Source organism: Hevea brasiliensis, chromosome 9 (genome assembly GCF_030052815.1).
Source record: "Hevea brasiliensis isolate MT/VB/25A 57/8 chromosome 9, ASM3005281v1, whole genome shotgun sequence".
Classification (NCBI taxonomy): Eukaryota; Viridiplantae; Streptophyta; class Magnoliopsida; order Malpighiales; family Euphorbiaceae; genus Hevea; species Hevea brasiliensis.
The window spans coordinates 56,345,162-56,366,897 of NC_079501.1; the positions used below are offsets into that span (position 1 = coordinate 56,345,162).

The following is a 21,736-nucleotide window of genomic DNA, read 5'->3' on the forward strand; positions in this document are numbered from 1 at the left end:
ATGGTTTACGTAAAAAGACGTGAACCAAGTGTTGATAACTAAACATAGGTTGGGAGGTGGGGTGTGGGCCTCATGTGCCGCAGCAGAAGTATTCAACTTTTAATAGCTACCTAATGTTCTGGGTTGTCCGTACAGATAAAATGAAAGCATGTAAAAAACCCTAACTCTCACTTGTTACTTAGATTCTTTCTTTCTTTCTTTTCGTAATTTATAAATGGGATATGATCACTTTAATTAGATTTTGCAGGAAAAGAATTAATTTAATCCCATTTGAATAAAATCAATTACAAATCAGAAGCTCGTGCCCTCCAAAACAGCTGGCCTTTTCAGCACCATGTAACAAAGATAAAGATTAATAAACTAATAATTAAATTAATAAAGAGGGAGGAAGAAGAGGAAAAAATTGCAATACCACCCAGGATGATGACAATGACAAGCTCACATGAGCCCAACTAAATAATACATGAGGTCCCCACGTATAACTTGAAACTCCCCTATTTCTCTGATTCTCTGTCTATCTCTCTCCTTCTCTCTCTCTCTCTCTCTCAAGAAAGACAGAGAATAGGAAAGATAGAATTTATTCAGAAGGAAGAAAAGGGCAATCCTCTAAGTCCTTGCTAGCTCATTGAGAAGCTTCGAGGGAGGCTCCTGCTGTTGGAAAATCACAGCCACCATTTCTCCTCCTCCTTTTCTTTCTTAATTTCCTTGGTCTCTATCAACACATTTCATTCTTCATCACCAATTCACCTTATATATAGAGATATGTCAAGGTCAACAGCAAGAAGAACTTGCCCTCTTTGAAACTTCTATGCTCGGCTTCTTTGTCTTGTCTGCTCTTCTATACTTGTGTGTTAGAGTCTTATCGGTCAAAGGAGATAACTTCGACCATCATTTTAATGAGAGCTACCTATATGCTTCTTCTTGGTCTCTCAGATTTGCTTAATCATCTCTAACCCTAGAAAACTCAACATTTTATTACTATTTCTTTTTGTTTTTATCTAAGCGCTCTCCCAGTTCTTTCCTATTACTATTTCTTTTTGTTTTTATCTAAGCGCTCTCCCAGTTCTTTCTTTCTATGGAACTATTTCTACTTTGATTCTTCTTCTTCTTCTTCTTCTTCTTCTTCTTCTCAATACTCGACCCTTATAGATCCACTCGATCGACAAAAAATGGACTTTGGATCGGGTTTTAGAGAAGAAGACCAGATGAGTAAAGGTAAGCTCCCTTTCTCCTATTCATCTTCCTCCTCTCCATCATCTTCTTCCTCCCAGCACAAGGGCAATCTGCTTCCTCTATCCCAAATATATGACCATCAGAACGCTCAAATGGGTTCTTGGTTAGGAAGCAAGTATGACCCAGAACAGGAAGATATCTCCAGGTTTAATGACAGCGGAGCTGCAGCCAAGCTTGAGCTTTTGGATGTCAACGATGAACAGCAACAAGGCTGCAAAGAAGAATCATCTGCTGTTGTTGTCATAGAGAAGGAGCACATGTTTGATAAGGTAGTCACACCAAGCGACGTGGGCAAGCTAAATCGACTTGTGATCCCCAAGCAGCACGCAGAAAAGTACTTCCCATTAGATTCATCAACCAACGAGAAGGGCCTTCTTTTGAATTTCGAGGATAGGACTGGGAAAGCATGGAGATTCCGCTACTCCTACTGGAATAGCAGTCAGAGCTATGTGATGACCAAGGGTTGGAGCCGTTTTGTAAAGGAGAAGAAACTCGATGCTGGTGATATTGTGTCGTTTCAGCGAGGGGTGGGTGAGACGGGCAACGATCATTTGTACATTGATTGGAGGCGCCGACCTGATGCACCAGACCCAACCTCTCACAATCACCACCACCGTCACCAGCAGCACCACCACTTCTCATCCATCCCTTGGAGTCCCCTACTGATGCGGCCGCCAGCGGTGCCCATGATGCCTAGGGACCACCTTCACTTCTCGAATCCCAATAGGAATGCGTATTGCAATGGTAGTGGTGGTGGCAGCGTTGGATCTTCTTATGGTTACGGTTATACTAGCTGCAATTACGGCAATGTGAGCGCCAACCGTTGTCCGTCTTCAGGGACAATGCTTTACAGGAGATCGACAGCCCCGCAACAGGTTGGATTGGGGATGGTGCAATGGCAGCAACAAGGAGCTGGTGGGTTCGTGGAGCCAATGGTGTATGAGTCGGTGCCGGTGGTCCAAGGGAAAGCTGCAGCGAAGAGGCTGAGGCTGTTTGGTGTAAACATGGATTGCCCCATCACGGATTCTGAAGAATGTGACCAATTGTCCTCAGCCATATCAATACCTCCACATCATCATGCTACTATGGCATTGCAGGCTCATCAAATTTCCTCACCTTCCCACCATTCCCTCCAATTAAATGGCACGCCACTTCCACCCGTACCTTCTTCCACTAAGTTTTTCCGCGAAGGGAAGTCATCCATGTCCCTAGATTTGGATATTTGATTCGGTTTTAGTCCCAACACCTATTATCAACAAAGAAGACAGCTAATTGATCAAACCCATTCTTGCTTTTTCTCTTTCTTTTTTCCTCCAAAAATTGTTTCTCTTATGCTCACCCGAGACTGGAGACACAGAATTAAATAGAAAATGCTGCTTCAACGAAGTCATTACTTGCTGAATAATGAGGGGCCAGAGAGGGTCGCAATATGTGTGAATTAATGCTATTGCTCATACTAGTACACAACACAACAATTAAAAGTGGGGGTTGAAGGGTTGGAGTTTTCAATGGGCGAAAAGACCTTCCTTGCTGAGAGCTCATGCCAAATCTTTTTCTTTTCTTTTCATTTCTTTTTTTCTCAACTTCTGTATAAATGTTTATGTATAATACATTATATAATTAGATAGTTTTGTCAGATATGGATTCATGAGATTTCATGTCTTTTCGTTTTGTAGGGCCTGATTTTCCTCACATATGCATATATATATGTATACATATGAATGACATAGTTTCTCAGTGCTTTTTAATTTTCCAACAGCTTTTGTTCTCTCTCCAGTGTTGTTGAAGTAACTAACAACTTTCCTGACTCCTGAGTCACAGAACTTGGCAGCCTGATGTAATTTTTAAGTCTATCACTTTTTTCCCCTCTCTTTTGTTTTTTTTACTTTGGTAGGTTGGTGTTCTTGTCGCAGCTTCGTTGGGCACGCTCGCTGTTTTTGCAGCGATAGTTGCAGAGATTTTAAAGGTAGCCTTTTCCTATTTTCTTTGTTACTTCTATTCTTTACATCCCTGCTTACTCGTTTTTTTCTCTCTTTGATCTTTCTAGCTGCGTACTCGGAACATTGTGAATTTCTTCATTTTTTTCATGCAGCTAATTGTTAGAATTAATCCCACCTACTTGATTTTAAACCCCTAGTGCTAAACTATGTAGCTTATATATCTTTCCCTCTATCCTTTTATAAAATCTTCTCTGCCTATAAAATAATAATAATAATAATAATAAGTAGCTTATCAGTCTAATTATTAATTACGGATAGATACCATTCATCGCACACATTAGTTACATGCATATGGATTGGTACCAATACAGTGTTGACCATCAAATTAATTGCAAAGTTAATAAACATAATTGTGCTTCTACAAGGTTTTCGCTTTGAACTGTGATCATCATCGTAAACAATTATAAATTTATTTTTGTCCAATTAGTTTTGATTAAGGTTCCAACTCAAAACCTCATTAATCATGGAGATGACTCCATTACAACCGAGCTAAAGCTCATTGGTCAAAACAAAATATTATCCTTCTATGTCCTATCTCAGTATTTATTTCATTAATTTGCTGTATTCACAACCTTTCCTGCACTATTGGACCTTAGTTATGCATTAATATTTAGTTCAAGCCGCTCAATTCCTTGACCATTTTTGAATAAGCTCTTACCTTAGTCTTGTAACAACATCAAAACAATACACAGCGACTTATTACAAACTTCTCTAAATTCCTCATTACACCAACATATTGAAACCTTGAGACTCTATCAGTTTATAAATAGTATGTCTATTTACTTTTTTAGTTATCTTTCACATACCTCATTAATTAGTACTACATTTTCTTTTCTTAAGTTGCTAGTTTGCGCGTAGAATCAAGAATTTTTTTGCACTCATATGCTTGTTAAATTAGAGACACTAAATTGCTAAGGTTTGTTATGCATATATTAGAAAGCCTTCCCTTTTCAACACAAATTAACTATCATAGATGATCTATTTTCTATTTTCTTTTACACATTATGCTTCATTGTATATTTGCATCCCATCTAAACTTTCCATGAAAAAAAAGAAAAAAAAAAAATCCAAATTCCATGAATTGATCTTTCCTGATTAATGTTCCTTTTGTTTTGACTTAAATGGCAACAGAGAAATTATTTTATTCTATGTTTGAATGCAATAATTTGAATTAAGACATTTTGATTTTATTTTATTCTATTTTAAATTGTTTAGATGAAAGGTGGATTGTTATTTACATAGATTCATGAATAATTGTTTGATTTATGGATGTGATTTGAGAACTAGTTTGAAATATAGATTTGAAATGACTCATTTTTATAAAACATTTAAAATCCATATACATTCATATGAAGTTTTTTCAACATTTACGAACATAATAGCAGTGCATGATTTTAATCAAGTAAGATCAATTCAAATATCTTTATCCAAACAAAACGATAGATTACCCAGTAAAAGATGGAGTATTTGAGAAGTGCTGTCTCAATGAATATGAATTAATTAAACATTTCCTAGTTGTAATTAAAGCCAATTGGTGACTTCTAAAATTGATGGCATGCATATAATTAATTACCAGAGATGAACTTAATTTTATTCTTAAGCTTTTGTAAATTTATGCTTCTTAAATGTTTTACCATAAATGTAATTTCATCCTGCAGTGTCCATAATCAATGTTGCAGTGCACTATAATAGAAATCATGGAGTTGTGAGCTAAAATTTTTCATTATTGAAAAAACTGTGAAGATAATTAGATGGAGGTGCTATAGAATTTAGAAACCAGAATGATTTAACCATCTTTTTGCCACTTGGATTTCTCTCTTCACCTATCTCCACAATTCAGCTGACAAGTCTGCTTGTGGTTTGACTTAACTCCTAGAAATCAAAGTTTAGAGCAATTTCGTGAAGATGAGAAAGACAATAAATTACTGACAATTTTTCCTCTATTAGCTCTCATATTTTTTCACTTTATGTGAACTTGAGGATCTATACAGATGGGAAAGTAGCTTGTTATATATTTTCAACTCGCATGAAAGTTTTCACTGAAAAGTTTTCACTCAACTGCAGAAACTTTGAAGCTTTACTGAACTTGATTTCAAGTACTTATGCACTTCTTTCCATCATAGTGTAGGGCGCAGGGGAAATGTAATCATGATATATATATATATATATATATATATATATATATATATATATATATATATATTCTTGGAAATCAAACATATATATCTTTGCAAAGCATAAAGTAGTGTTAGAAATATTCAAATCTATTATTGGACTTTCTTTGTTAAATTGGTCCAATATTGGAGTTTTATTGGCAGCCCATTTATTATCAATATGAATTTCAACAAAATGTAAGGTGAGCTTGTGCTGGTTCTTAATTGCTCTAAACTCAAAGGTGCTAGAGAGATATTGCAAACCAACTATAGCGTTGGTCTTTACCAAAAAACCTGAGTTTTGAAATAGATTCTTTATCACTCTAACTGGCTTAAACTAACCTATTATGGACCTCTGTATCATTCCAATTTTATTGGATGTCCCCGAAGGGACAACCTACTATTGATCTAGAAGCTTAAATTTTTCGATTGAGTGTTTCTTTAAATTTATCTTCTTTGAATTAAGATAGTATTACTGTATTAAAAGCCTATTTGAAAATAAATCCGAGATAGCTAGTACCCATTGAGATTGAGTGCTTTGAAATAGAACAAGGCATAATTTATTAATTTCTCTTAAGTATCCCCACGTATTATTACTTTGTTAGGGACAAATTTGTATTAGGGTCTCGTGATATTGATCAGAAGCAGAAAGTTGGCTGGTGGAGCGGTAGGGAAAATCATAAGAGACGAAGTCACATATCAATCTCATTATTTGATATTGAAATTGTTGTTGATGATTTTTCCCAAATTCAAATGGACAGAAGATGTGTCCTACATTTCGTAAGCTACAAATATTGCTTTCACAATGCAAAAATTCTGTCTTCTCCCTTTTCCCTAATTAGTTGAACCGAAGGTTTGAATTTTGGTAATATGTGGTAAGCTTTAGCTCAACTTGTCCATTTCCAGCGCAAGACTCTAACCTTTAATAGATATATAATTACAGTTATCTGCCTCACCATTTTGCCTTTAAGTCTCTCCATTGATTGTTGAGTAAAAATGCTTGGGATTAGTCCCCAATTAACTATAGACCAATCTGTTTTGGCGCCTAAACTGATAAAGTAACCCAACTTTTTAATTAACATATTGTTTCCAAAAAATTAATAAATGATGAATTAGCAAAAGGTAGTTCAACGAAAATTTCTCGAGTATATATGATTCAGAAAGTTATTTTGTTTAGATACTCAATTCAAAATGGGATATATAGCATGTAGGTGTTTTTAAATTATTGTTCTTGCCATTACTTCACTGCAGTCATACATATATTGACCATAGAAGCCCATAATTTTTTTTTATATATACGAAAATTTTGAAGGTGAGAAAGATTATAAAAATTTGAAATTTTAACATTAATTTTATATTATGAAATAAACAATTTACCACTAGACTACATAGTTCAATGGTACATATACCTTAGGAATAGATGAAAGGGGAACTCTTTAAATTCAAAACACTGGTTTTGCTTCTAGGGAGTGCCTCAATGTCAGTTAAGAAAGGGTGGGGAGTGCCTAAATGTACTCATAAATTCCATGAGTAATACTTATTATGTATAATTAGTTGTATATTTACTAAAGAAGATATATGTTTTTTATGGGCAAAAATCTTATTTTCTTGATTGTTCTCATTCCATAGACGAATTAATGTCTAATTCCTCTCTGATGCATATAAAAAAAATAAATGTATGATGTCAAATGAAACATGTAAATTGATTCGAAAATATGTTGTATTCTTTTATAGTAATCAATTGTCCCTTGTATTGGAGAATTTATTCAGTACAACCATTGTATGCACAATGTTCTGATATTTAATTATGATGAGATTCTCATAGAACTCACCATGATCAATGGCCATAATACGATCATTTATATATATAACAACATTGTCGATAGGAAGCAGCACCTCCTCCATTTAGATTAGCTCATCAGCACTAAGAGAGAAAGCTTTTTTTTTTTTTTTTTAAAGAGAATGAGCAATTAGATTTGCTTCTTTAAAAGCATGGGGACATTGCAATGAACTGCATTGGCTAGCTACCAATTTAAGCTGCAGAAGCCGAGTTTGATAATTAAGGGAGGTACATCTTGATTCATGAATTGAATCAAAGACAGGTAATTAATCCTTTATGATGTAACTAAAAAAGGTTGGTTAATTAATTAGAAATTATTATATTGTTGAAACAAAGCGATTAAAAAAAAAACAAAACTATTGCAATTAGTGTCCATCAAAACGGGTAGGGAAATAATTTGTTTGTTGAAATCAGGTCTTAAAATTGAGAGATAACCACAACCAAAAGCATGGAATATAAGTAATCCTATTTGCCATGTGTGTTAAGAAGCTTTCTTCAACTAAGCAATAATGTATTTGTTGAAATTCAGAAGTAGTAATCATATCTCCAATTTTTGAAACCTTAAGTGTAGTATATCCTCGGTTTGAGCATCACCATATCTCATTTTATTAATGATATCATGACATGTTAGAGTATTAAAAGATAAATTTGTGAATTATTTATAATTATAATCAAATTATGAATGATGTTAAAAAATATTATTGAATTTTTTTTTTATTTCACTAGTATTTCTAGTCCAATAAAGTAGGACTAATTTTGATTGCACTGGATCGGCTCATTAAGGGAATGAAGTACTTTCAATGGGTATTACCTTCATTTATGAGAATGAAACACTCGACCTCATTTAGAAGATAAAAGTATCAAATCACTTATATTATTGAATTAATTAGCAACTATATGATAGATTAAAGCTATAAAAGTATTTCTCATCAAATTATTATTAAGTAGCGAAGGAATGTATGAACTTTTTTTTATAAGAAAATTAATTTATTAATAAATATAAACTAACAAATATGCACAAGAGGTTGGCTAGCTACCTTATTAATTAGCTATAATGCAAAGAAACTTTTTTTTTTTTTAAATGGAAACTAAATTTATGTGGACACAGATCACAATTTATGCAGTTTTTGTAAGAGTTATGGATGCATAGGGGGGACGGCATCCACTGTGAGGTGTGAGAGTCTATAAAAGTATATAGCAGAAGCAATTAAATGATAGAGAAAGAGACCCATCAATGACGTATATATAGAGAGCTTTAGAATTTAGTATGGTGGGGATGAGCAGAGAGAGACAACCCTAACGATATCGAATGACATAGTTGATGAAATTAGAAACTGCTAAATTCTGATCCCTAACTGCATTTCTCAGCCCCTTTTGACGTTTTACAGTCGCATGGCATGCAATGAATTTGATCAGATGACGTAACTATATATATAGCAGCTAACCTTAAAGCCATCTGATGTGATGTGATGGTTAAATTGGCAAATCACATTATTGTGCAATTCCATGAAGCCAATTACCCCATTATAATTTATTGTTTGCTGAGGCTTTAGCTTCTGCCTATTCCTACTACTCATATTACTATTTTAATGTGGGTGGGCAAGTGCACGGCAGAAACCAAGTTTTTGGCCGGTTCCAAAATGGAATCATAAAAGACAAGTTAATATTTGTATATTGTGCGAGTGTAGAAAGAGAGTAGTGTGATTTTATTAGGGTTAAGACTTAAGATGTATGCGTAATCAATGACGACAGTTGTAGAGAGAAAAGTAGCTTTGGTTGTGTTTGTATGTGTCGTCTCTTATCCTAATGCTTTTGCACGAGAGAGAGAGAGAGAGAGAGAGAGAGAGAGAGAGAGGAAGCGTGCAGTCTACTCCCGCTCCCTAGAATTTGCATGGACCACGTTTTCTCTCTTATTCTTAAATTTCTGTGTTTTTTCTTGCCACTGATATCATATTTTCACATTGAGTGAATTGGAAAAGGTGGAAAAGAAATTCTCAGAGAAAGAGACCATCGACAAGATTCCCTTCTTTTAATTGGATTCAATTCGTTGTGGGATATGGGATGATGAGGCTTGCATGCAGAAACGAGTGGAAAAAAGGGAAATTAAAGAAAAAGAACATAAAAAAGCATGCAGCAGCAGAGGAAGAAGAAAGAAAGAAAGCGAGAAAGCTGGTGAAGAGCATTCAATATTAAGCATCAAAGCTTCATACTATTATTAATTTTATTATCATGACAGAGCATTAACAATGACATTGCAAAGAGTAGTGGCAGCCGATCCCATAAAACAACCGCAATTAAAGTGAAATCTAGGGAGGGGCTGATAGTAACAGCTCACAAACTGCATACCCTTCTTTCCCCTCCTCTGCAGCCCTAAAGATAACATTTATATTTGTATATTCAATTTATTTATTATTAGAAGAAAAAAGAAACTAACAAAAAGAAAAAAAAGGAAAGTTTCAGAGTGTTGTGGTCCTGACTGCCAAATTTTTCTGAGAGAAATCTCTGACTCACCTGGATGGGATGATGCTGATATTTGTCCTTTTGCATTTTGCTCTCCCCCATTCAATGCCGAATATGCCCAGATTGTTGCTCTAAGGTTACCACCAAAAACTGCACCAGTTGCCCATTCCCCTAGTTTCCCTTTACTGTTTCCTTCTTCGACTCTTCTTTCAGCCCTATCTTTTGTCTTCACTCTCAATCTTTTCCTTTTCACTCTTTTCTTTAACCTATAGCACCTTCCTTTGCTTCCTCTTTCTTTTTATTCTTATAATTACAAATTGCATGCAGCCAAGGAAGTAATTGAGGTGGTAAGGGAGATTTATTCAATCTGAAAGGTTTCATATTAGAATTTTGTCATTGATCTCCTGATATAATGACAATATATTTTTCAATTAATCTCATCCATAAAAATATTTAAAGTTTTAGCCTTAATATATATTTGATGAGAGTGACTTCAGATATAAAATAATTATAAACAGCTTATGTATTTTGGTGTCCGGTGCAATAATTGATTATATAACATATATGGACCATGTGAGCCATATGGACCATATCTCTAGTGGGGAGAGGTTTCACAGCTATGCTACTTTAATGTGTGGTTTCGCTAAATGACAAAATTTCTGTCTACCACCTCTCTAAACAAATATTATATTTAATAGGTGCATAAAACAAAATTAATAGTATTTTATTTTGATAAACAGATTTCAAATTGCCAAATTATAGGTCCCCACTACATGACTTGTCACATTTGTCCTTATGGGTGAGAGACTTCGTGGGTTGTCCCTGTACTTCCAACTGGGCATTTAAAACTTAAGCCTGAAATGTTTAATGTGGTACCACTGCACCGTAAATGAGAGATATATGGCTTGCTTCCTACCCTTCTAATCTTTGCCAACGGAAATTCGCCCTTAATTAATTTTTCTTCAGCACCTTCTTTCGATATAAGATTGGCTCGGCCGCCGAGCTATAGTACTGGTTACCAAGGCCAGAGTTCTTTAAAGAAGAATAATTTCGCTTTATTCTCTTAGAGGATTACGAGTTTAAGTTTTAATAGAATATGATGAAAATAAAAATTTATTGAAAGCGGTCTATTTTAAGAAGAATTATGATTTTTTAGTTATAAATACATTTCTAATAAGAATATAAAGATATTTGATTCTCGTAGTCTGCTTTCATGCATGTAAAAAGGTAGTTATTTGATTTGATTTGATTTTTTTTTTATAGGTAAAAGAATGTTATTAGGATAAGGAAAATGAAAAGGGGTTGTAGAAGGGCTCTGACTAAAATCTTACCCATAGATAACCCCCTTTATACCCAACCTAAGGGCCATCAACAACAATCTGAATGAAAGTAAAATGCCAAAACGGTAAGGAAAAAAAAAAAAAAATCCAAGACCAGAAGTTAAAGGAACGCAATGAAGTCTGAGGTTCTGCTAAGACCCTGTTTTGCCAAGATGTCTATTCATGAATTTTTGTCTCTCATCACATAACAAAATTAAGCAATTTTAAGAAGGCACTGGTGATTGGTAATTTCATTGATAGTGGACATTAAACACCAAGGAACCAAGTCTGAGTTTTGAGCCCAAGCAACTACATTTTGAGAATCGGATTCCATAATAATAGAGTCCATGTTGGCGACAAGTGTGGGAATGATACCAACAATTCTAGCGCTTCCCATATTGCTTCTAATTCAGCACTGTTTGAGTTATCGCAGCCTGTTGGACGTGAGAAGATGCAGAAGAAGCGCCCATAATGAAGGCATTTGAATTTATTATTGGAGTGGACTCTCTAGTTAGAGCTAAGGTTCTCATCTAAACATTTTCTTTAGTTGTAGGTTGTCACGCCCGTTCTTAATCTATAGAGAAGAATGAAACCTAGAAAATTGAGAGAGCCTCCCTTAAAATTATAGTTAAAGGGACATATGGAACTTAATGAAACTCATCTGATGCACAGAATGTAACGATCGGGCTCCAACCACTAGAGGAATTGTCCGCTTTAGCCATAAGTCTTACGGTTTTGTCTCATAGGTGGAATGGAGAACTTTCCAGGAGGCCACCCATCCTAGGATTTCTCTCAAGCGAGCACGCTTAATCCTGAAGTTCTTTCAACTCTCCAGGCCATTCCACCAAAAGGCACCTCTAGTGATTAGTTCCCCCATTTTATATATCATTACTTTTTGAACCCAAGACCATCTCTGTGCTTTGCCGATATAGGATTTGCCTAAGGGACCTTTCTCTCCCCCTTTTGGGACTCAGCGTCCTCGCTGAGGTTTACCTCACCATCGCCCAAGAGGACACACTAGCGGCTCTGATACCAATTGTCCCTTAGGCAAATCCCACATCGGCAAAGCACGGAGATGGTCTTGGGTTCAAAAAGTAATGATATATAAAATAGAGGAACTAATCACTAGATGTGCCTTTTGGTAGAATGGCCTGGAGAGTTGGAAGAACTCCATGGTTAAGCGTGCTCACTTGAGAGAAATCCTAGGATGGGTGACCTCCTAGGAAGTTCTCCATTCCACCTATGGGAGGACAATTCTTCTAGTGGTTGGAGCCCGATCGTTACATAGAACATGGCTTTACGCTAGTCAAACATATTTAAAAACACACATATATATACAATTATCCTCTCTATGAAAATCTTTAAAAAAAAAAAATTGTAGTCCAGAGTTTCTAGCCACCTATACATAAGTACAACAACTCAAAAAGAAACGAAATATACAAAAGATATAAACATACTGGCTCGACCTCCATTAAACTTTACACTTGGTAAGCGGAATAAAGGACAATATTTAAAGAGAAGCTGCTAGAATTAGCAAAAAAGATATGAAATATTAACATTACCAACCTGCTTAACAAAGTGGGAATAGACAAGACTTTGGTACTTAACAGTATCGGCCTATTTTGCTAGTGTAAGTCACTTGAATAAATATCATTTATTCCAAATCACATAACTAAGCTAAAATAAAATTCATGCCATAAAAATATTGCTGAAATATCATAAAATTTATATTATCATCATATGCTCACAATACACTTCCTATATATAATACTGGTATCTTAAGTGCATAAAATAAAATAAAGTAGCCTGATAGCAATGCTAGCATCTTAGATGTTATAATGACACTGATAGTCCAAGAGCAATAAAAATACTAGTCTTACACATGTGCAGAGCTAGCTCTAAAGGGCGACCACTTGATATACGCACCAGAGGCTATTTGTATATCTAGCGTTGTCCCAAAGATGACACAACTATCAGTTGAGTTGAGAATTATTCACTTATCATCAAAGTGCTATCTATTCAGTACATATATAGAGTGTATTCGACTATTTATTCAGCTATAATTCTAGATCTTATTTTAATTAATTATAAATCTTATAACTATCATTCTCTATTCCCATTGCATAAGAAAAAATAACATATATAATGTACATTTAATAAAATACCAATGTTATGTACTTATTGTAACACCTCTCACCCGTCTACAGTGTAGCCGAGCAAGGTGTGTTACATTCGGTGCTGGAGCACCCTATCTTATCTTACTTTATTCTTTTAATAATTTGGTTCTCTTTATATTTTGATATCAATTATTTTTCTAAGGAGAAACTAGCGGAGTTTCTCCTGTTTTTATTATCATTTGACGTGATTCACTATTCACCTGCTTGAAATTCAACAATATTTTCAAAATAAAATCTCATAATCATCTCATATTTCAATATCATCCATGTATTTCAATTCTCATATTCATTTCCGTCCACTTTCCTTCATACTCCATTCACATATCAAAATTCTCATATTTTCATTAATTTACATAATTTGCAAACTAATTGAATAAATTTACAATTTACATGATATATAAATTAATTACATATGAACTAATCAATTTATTTATTTACATCACATAAATATTACTTACAAATTCTTAGTTTAATATTCTTAGTTTACATTACAATATACAAAATATTTATAATATACAAAATACATAAAATAACTTATATGGGCCCTATCTATATGTATTGCTGAGGAGGTGATAACCTTGAACCCTTTTTACACTTCTGCAAGATTTGGACTTCAAAATCCCAGTATAATATTGTAACACTCCAAATTTTTAAATTTATTATTTTGTGAGTAATATTAATATTTTATTTTATTTAAATTTTAAGAAATTATTTGAAATTTTTTGGATTTTCGAAATTGGGTTTCATTTCCCGAAAATATAAAACTTTGATGATTTTTAAAAATTAATTTAAAGACCAGTGGCAAAACTAAAAATATATTTGGAGTCTGCGAATTTTTCTGAGTTTTCTAGTATTTTTTCAGAATTTTTGGGCCTCGTTTACGGTCCCAAGGTAGAGTAAAAATTCAAAATTTTGTATCCTGAATTAAACTATCGGATCGGCCTTTCTTTTCTTCTTCTTCTCTTCCCCGCGCGTCCCGACCCTCCTTCCTCTCTCTCCTGTTTTCTCTCTCCTCCCTCCTCCTCAAGCTGCGCCGCCGCCACCCAGCCCTCCCCACCTCGCCGACGCACCGCCCCAGCCTTCCCCCATCGCCGGCCGCCACTTGAAACGCCGGGAAAATGTGCGCGAAGCCGTGCGATGCGCATCACGCCGTTTCAGCTTCCCGGTCGATCCGACCACCGATTGGGCCAAGTCTTGTGTCAAACACCATCTACACCTCGAGAGCTTTCCATAGACACCAAGAACACCAAAATCCATCGAGCGGTTTGCCCAATTTTTGTCCGAAAAGTTTTAGCCCATTTTGACTTTTGGGCTAGATTTCTCGCAAACCGTGAACCCCACGAGAAAACTGAGAGTACCAGAGTGCTCCACTCGTCAAGAGCTTCGCGGCAATATAAATTTCAAAATTTTTTGACACCATTTTTCGGTGGGTCTCACGAAACTTCGTAGTATTTTTTTGAGCATTAAATGAACTTAGAAAATTCCATAAAAATTATATACTAACTCCTGTGTTGTGGGCTTCGTGTAGGTACCTTCAATTCACGAAAATTTGATGGTTGCCTAGGTCTGTGAATTTCTGGCCAGACAGACTGGCTACCGAAAAAGTCTTGGAATTGGATCGAGATTTTGACTACCCCACCATTGTCAGACATCCCGAGCGCGTCCCCAGCGTCAAAATTGACATAGGTAAACCCGAACCTTGCTTTTTCGTAATTTTCTAGTGCTTGAATTGGATTAAAATTTTATAAAATATTCATGGTAGCTCAAAAAATTATGATTCTTTTTGCAATAGCTTAGTAATATTGCTAAGGACCGCGGGGCAAAGTTTCAGAATTTTTAAAGCTTATTTGGGTAGTTTTTGCAAAAAGAGTCAATTATAAGGACTAAACTGTAATTTTACATATTGTGATTGATAACTATTTGAATAGGCCTAGGAGGGGCTGTGTGATATGATTGAGTTGTGGATATATGGTTTGTGGATATAGAAATGTGTTTAAAGCCTTTTTGCAGGTTGGGTAGGTCCTAGGTATAGGGGAGACTCTGCCGGATTTTCAGCATGACTTAGGACATATTTGGTCTTTTCTTGGTTTGTATTGAGTCAATTGTATTAAATAATTGTAATAAATTTTTCAAGTGAGCTGGGACAGCCTTCCTCCTCCGCCCAGCTGCCACAGTGACTTCGGTTGAGTCTGTGAGTAAAATATTAATTTTAATTGTAATTTCGATATTATTATATGTTTAAGCATGCCAATGCATCACCTATAAATATGTATCTATGTAGTTAAATACTAGGCACATTTTATGTTGTATTCATAATTGTTAAAGTGCCATGGATGTTTTTGTGGTAATTTGGAGCAGTGTGCGTGAGTTGGCGTGCGTGTGGTGTGGTGTTGGCTATGGACAGGACCGGTAGACACGGCTTGAGATCTTCGCTGGGACTCGGTCCTTCGGGGTAGACATGGCTTGAGTTCTTCGCTGGGACCCCAATTTGGTTTATTAAGTGAAAGTCCGAGCTTGAGTTCTTTACTGGCATAGTTTGGATTAAGAGAGCTGTATAGGGGATCAGCTCCCATATATGTATTGTTTGACATTATCTAATGCGTGAGTGCTCCAAATTACCTTTTTGCTGTTATGATGTGAAAATATTGCTGATGTTGCATTTCACTCTACAGGGTGCATTAGCTTTAGATAGTTATAGAGATTATGGTTAAATTTGATATTTTACTGTCTGAGTCGAACGCTCACTCCTGTTCATTATTTTTCAGGCTACAGGAGGATTATTGTTGTGGTTAACCTACTTTTCTCCTTCGTAGTTTGTTTATTAATATTTGTGTAATTCTGTTAACTTCTAGAATTCCGTATGTGTTAGAAATATTCATTTGATTTGGGTGTGTAATATAATTACCATGTTGGACCTGTAAACTTATTATTATATGCATGTATGTTGGACTGGATGAGGGAGCTGAGCTCCCATTTATTTTTATAACATTTGAGTATGTGGAGGGTGAGCTGAGCTCCCCAATTGATTATATATTGTGTTTATAGGTCGGGTGAGTCAAAAACTCCCCGTTGAAAGGTCCATTTTATGGCCGGACTCTGTCCGGTTGAATTCTTGAAATTGAGCCCAAATGGGCCTTAGAGTTGGGTCGAGGAATAGTTAGGTTTACTATGGGCCTCGGGGGCTTTAGACTGGCCCAGGTCCTAGTGCTGGTCCGGCCCATAGGTTGGATCGTGACAAATATCCATTGGGTTTTGCCTTCAATACCTGCGCGAAGGAAACAAATCCATCGTGCTAAGCATTTTTGCTTAGTGGTGCACTAAGATAACAAGAAATAATGTATACAAATAAAGAAAGAATCAAGCATTCTAAATATTCAAGTATCAATTTGATTTAAAATGACATTTCTAGTATTAACTATCTTATATGTTAATTCGTTCTTCTTTGAAAGTATTGAGTTTATAGCCTTACAGTAATAATATTCAATATACATTTTATTCTAGGAGTATTGTATTTGAGGTCTATTTTTGTTATGTTTCTATTGCTAATCTCTTTTTCACATTTTATTTAATACTTTCTAATGTTTTTAATTGTTAATATGCTTAAATAATTTCAATAATTTACACTGCCTAGGTAACCTATGACCGGTTGACTAAACTGGATAACGGGTCGTTGGCACTGGACACCGTAGTGCCTCAGGCCGTCATACCATGGGACGCAGAACGTCAATCACGTATGCAATCAGTATGGCTAAAAAGCTATGATAACATATCAGTACGGCTAAAAGCCATGATAACAAGTAATCGGGCATAAAAGCCATGAGTACGGGTGTAAAACTATGAGTGCGGGCATACAGCCATGAATATGGATATAAAGCCATGAATACAGGCATAAAGCCTTTCGCAGTACTGCTAAAATAATACCCTATTGGCATGTCAATCTATCCAATCTGACACACGTGTCTAGGCAATACATGGGCACATAGTACCATTAAATGTTCATAAGTTTCATTATTTCATTATAGGTTCTAATTATAATTTCTAGCATTTTAATCTTTTTCATAATAGAAACATGAATCTCTAAGTCTAATATTTACATAATTTATGCATTCATCGTAATTTATATATTCATTATGTTATCCATAATGATCACAATTCAAAACAATGGTTCTCATGTACCATTGTACTCAAAATACTTTTTCTTGTCCTTTCTCCAATAATAGGAACTAAAGTCTTATTTATACATTTATTTATTCATTGCCCTATTTATATAAATTATTACTCATATTCCAAGTAGTCCATGAATATTTCATGGATTTCAATTTAGCTAAATTTTCCTTAAATCCTAGTATCACTCAAATTTAAAAATTTAAATAAACTATTTACATTATCTATACAATAGCTTTCTAATTTATTATACCCTTTCCTATATCATTGGGGTCACTCAACTTTACCATTCACCATTTTACCTACCACTTCCTATATTAACAACTACAATGGTTCTTATAGTTTGTTTTTCTACTTCACATAATTTAGTGGTTACTATTTATTTTACTATTTAGGTCAAATTATTGACTTTCCAATGCATAATAGTTACATGAGTCCTAATCACATAAATTTACCACATTTTGGTTCCCAAAAGTGTTAGCATTAGTTGCTAATCCATACTTCTAACCAATGGAGAATAAATCAAAATTTAAGTTTTTGGGTGCTAGAGTTCACTATTCCATTAGGCCATTCTACAGTGAGAATTTGGCCAAGTGTTCTTAATCAAAGTTGTTCTTTATTGTGTCTAGTTATATTTCACTTTTTGAATTACCCCATTTGGAGTTTTCTAGCTCAAGTTATGGCTATTTTACCATAACTGGTCTGATTGCCTTTACCCAGAATTTCTGGGCAATTTTTGGTTCTGCCAGATTTGGTAGTTCAACTTTGGCTAGCAATTTCATTTAGTTAAGTCCAGAATTTGAGTTTGTGTTCTAAATGAAAGTCATTCTAAATTGCCTCAGCTTTCCATTGATATAAATTTAAGGTCAATTGGATATTTCTACTTTGAGTTATGGCCAAATGGTCACTTTTACCAGTTCTAGAATTAGTTACCCGAATTTGGCCAATTTTTAGGTCATCCTAAGTTTGTTTTCTGGGCAAAGTTTCTTCATCAAAGTTGTGCCATTGTGTGTCTAGTTTCATATCCAATTGGCGTTGCACCAATTGAACCTACAGAACTCAAGTAATAGCTACCCAAACTTGCTGGACTCACATCCAGACCTGCAGGGTACATTGGACGGCGTACCTAACCTCAAATTTCTTGGCACCATTCACTCAATTTCCTACTCAAACATGACCAAATGGTCACTAATTGACCATTAGAACTTCCTTTCACTACTACATGAGCAAAATCATAAATTTGTTGCCCAAACCCTAACCCTAAATTTTCAATTTTCCTACTCATGCATAACACTTGGACTTCAACATGTAATCCATACACACTCCTCAAACACCATCATTAAACCAATTTAATTCAGTTTAAATCATCAAAATCATCACTCACTTAAAGTTGCCCAAATTCATGGTTGGTTATACATACATATTTTCTTTTATTCTTCAACAAATTGAACTCAATTTAGCTTTTTAAACAAAAGATAGGAAGGAAGGAAAGAAGTATATGCACTAATCTTGTTTGATGGAATTTCTAAGCTTCTAAAACTCTTTCTTTTCTCTTCCTTTTTTCTGCCTCAAGCTTGCTCTAGTTGCAAGGATGAATTTTAGTGAAGCAAGCAAGTGGTTTTATGGTGAAATGGAGAGGGAAATGAAGCTTGGAGGATGAAGATCAATGGAGGGAGAGGGAAGAGGAGAGAGTCACGGCTAGGTTAAAGAAGATAAAAAATTGTTTCTTTTCATTTTTGTCTCATTTATCTCTTTTTAATTGAGTTTTAAAGTGTGTGTTGCAAGGTGATTGGGTGGAAGTGGTTTAATGACATCATGTGATATCAAAATTCAAAATTTCATCCATTTTCTTTTCTTTTCTTTTCTACTCATTTTCAATTCAATTTTTAGCAATATTTATTCATATTTCAAATTATAATAATTATTTACTTAACTGAATAAGTCAGCCAAAAATTATCTCTGAAGACGAAATGACCAAAATACTCTCCATTTGGCTTACTGAACCAAAATTGTCTATACCGATTGAAAAATTTTTCTAATCCTTTTCTTGGCATTCTAATGCCATAGAAACCTCAATGACTCTTCTCTAGAGTCCTAAAAATTATTTCATGAATTTTCTCCTGGGTTTAGGGCTTTTAGCTGCGAAGACCGTAACTTCTCACTGGGTTACCCATTGCTAGGGCACCGGCTCATTTAACTTGGTTGTATTTTATTTCTAAATTTTTTCCTAAATTTTTCTTATTATTATTTGAGTTATTTATGACTCCTCACTCTAGTCTAAATATTTTTCCAGACGTTCTAGCTGTCCGGACTGACACCGATCACCGGAACAGTAGAATGTACAGAATTGCTACAATGAGGGTGTTACATTTATCCACTCATTTGTATTATAGGCAGAAAACAATCTAGACAGTTAGCGCACCCTTAGGATCAATAGTTAGAGCTGGATCCTCTCCTAGAATTAAAGAAAAAGAATGATATATGAAGAATGAAATTTAACTCCTAGGATGACAGTGTGAAATGTGAAATGCATGATTTGCTTTCAAAAATTTTAAAAAAATTTTGGTAGTATTTCGACATAAATCTGACGTATACCAAAATAGCAACGGCTCTATTGAGCACTTTACAAGTCAAAACAGATCACAAATTAATTAAAATACCCACTCAAGGTATGCACAAAAATATTTAAGTTCATCTTTGTCATTTCTTTGCTTCTTCCATATTTCTCTATTCACAATATCTATCATTTCCAAAATCTCTTATAATTCTCACCAATTCCATCAACTACATAGTAATAATAAACTCCAACTCCCTTATTCATTCTTATTAGAGCATGCTAGAATTAGAATTAAGAATTAATGTTAAGCTTATTAAAAAAATCCTAAGATAATTTTTATTTAGTCAACTTCACCTATAGATAATTTCTCTACTTAATTCTCCATCAAACAAACTTTGCCATTAACTACTTAATTATATCATTTTGCCAATTGACATAATGAGATAGACCATAAAGATTATTCAAGCAATAATAGAAGCTCATAACATATCCTAACTAATTAAAACTCAAACTTGAAAACCCTAGGTAGAGAACTTGAAAGATTTGGCTACCTATTGTCCAAATCAGTAAATAAATTCATTGTTAGTCTAGAGAAAAATTAGCAACTTATTAAATTATGGAAGGAGGAAGGTGTGATGACTACTACCTTGATAAAGAACCACCAAAGAAGGGACCAAAGACACTAGAGTTAAAGAGAATAACTATTGGTCCTCTTTTCTTCTCCTTTAATTGGCAACACAAGCTATTAGTTTAAAGGAAGAAAATTGTGTTGAAGCTATCAAAGTGAAGGGCTACTATTATGGAGGTAAAATAGTAGGTGAAAGTAAGGGACTTGGAAGAAAATTGAGAGTGCTTGGCATGCTAAAATTGCTCTTCTTTCCCTCCCTTGCTTCGATGCTCAAATAAATAAAAGGAATTGATATTCCTTTTTTTTTTTTCACGTTCATTTATGTGTATAAAATTTTATTTTCTTTTAGTATCTTTCCCTTTTTTTTTGCTTTTAATTGGACCGAATGTTACACAAATGGTTGTGGTTGTAATACCCCCGTTTGCATAGCCTGGTATATTTCACTGTTCCGATGACCGGTGTCGGTCCGGACAATTAAGGGGATTAGAACCACACTTAAGACAACTAGAGAAGCTATAAACACAAATAATTAATAATGTCCAATTAGTTAAGTATAAACAAGAAAAATAGAACATAAGAAGTTAAACGAGCCGAGAGTCACAGCGATGGGTGACCTTATCGGGAACGACTTTGAAGTCGATTTAAACCCAAATTTCGAACCATAAAATGTGACGCCGCTGTCTTTAGGACCCTTATAAACACAGTGGAAAAGAGAAAATCACGAAAAAGATCTGTTAAGCTAGTCAAATAATTAGGTCAGGGAGCCGGAAGAAATATGAAATTAATTGCAAACTGGGATGAATCGGCGAGGGGCAATTTGGTCAATTGACCCCGAGAGCTGACTCCTGACCTAACTGTCAAATAAAATCAGAGAAAATAAAATTTTAGAATCAAAAATTAAATTAAAGAACTAATAGAAAAAAAAAGAAAAAAAAAGGAAAATGAAAAAGGTGTAGGGAAATGACATCATGCATGACATCATGCATGATGCCATAAATCCCATAATTAATAATTTGATTAAATGGATTTTTGGGTCTTCCATAAGACAAAAGACATAAAGAAAGAAAAGAAAAAAAAATAAAACACAAAGTCTTCTTCTTCAAAACGTCACTTTCCATCTCCCTCACATCTCCATAATTAAACCTCCATTAAAGTTCATCCTCAAGCTTTGAAACCCTTACCAAATCCCAACTTCTTCCATAATC

The 21,736-nt window shown here is 34.7% G+C and overlaps 1 protein-coding gene across 1 annotated transcript; it reads left to right on the plus strand.

Annotated features, from left to right (window-relative positions):
* Nucleotides 1–524: 524 nt before the first annotated feature.
* LOC110648747 (B3 domain-containing transcription factor NGA1) lies at nucleotides 525–2,989 on the plus strand. The gene has a single exon (XM_021803084.2). It carries the CDS (start codon nucleotides 1,170–1,172, stop codon nucleotides 2,457–2,459), a length of 1,290 nt encoding a protein of 429 aa, XP_021658776.2. The 5' UTR covers nucleotides 525–1,169; the 3' UTR covers nucleotides 2,460–2,989.
* The last annotated feature ends 18,747 nt before the right edge of the window (nucleotides 2,990–21,736 follow it).

Coding starts and splice junctions, on each gene's coding strand:
- LOC110648747 (XM_021803084.2), top strand. CDS start 1,170: ATGGACTTTGGATCGGGTTTTAGAGAAGAAGACCAGATGAGTAAAGGT.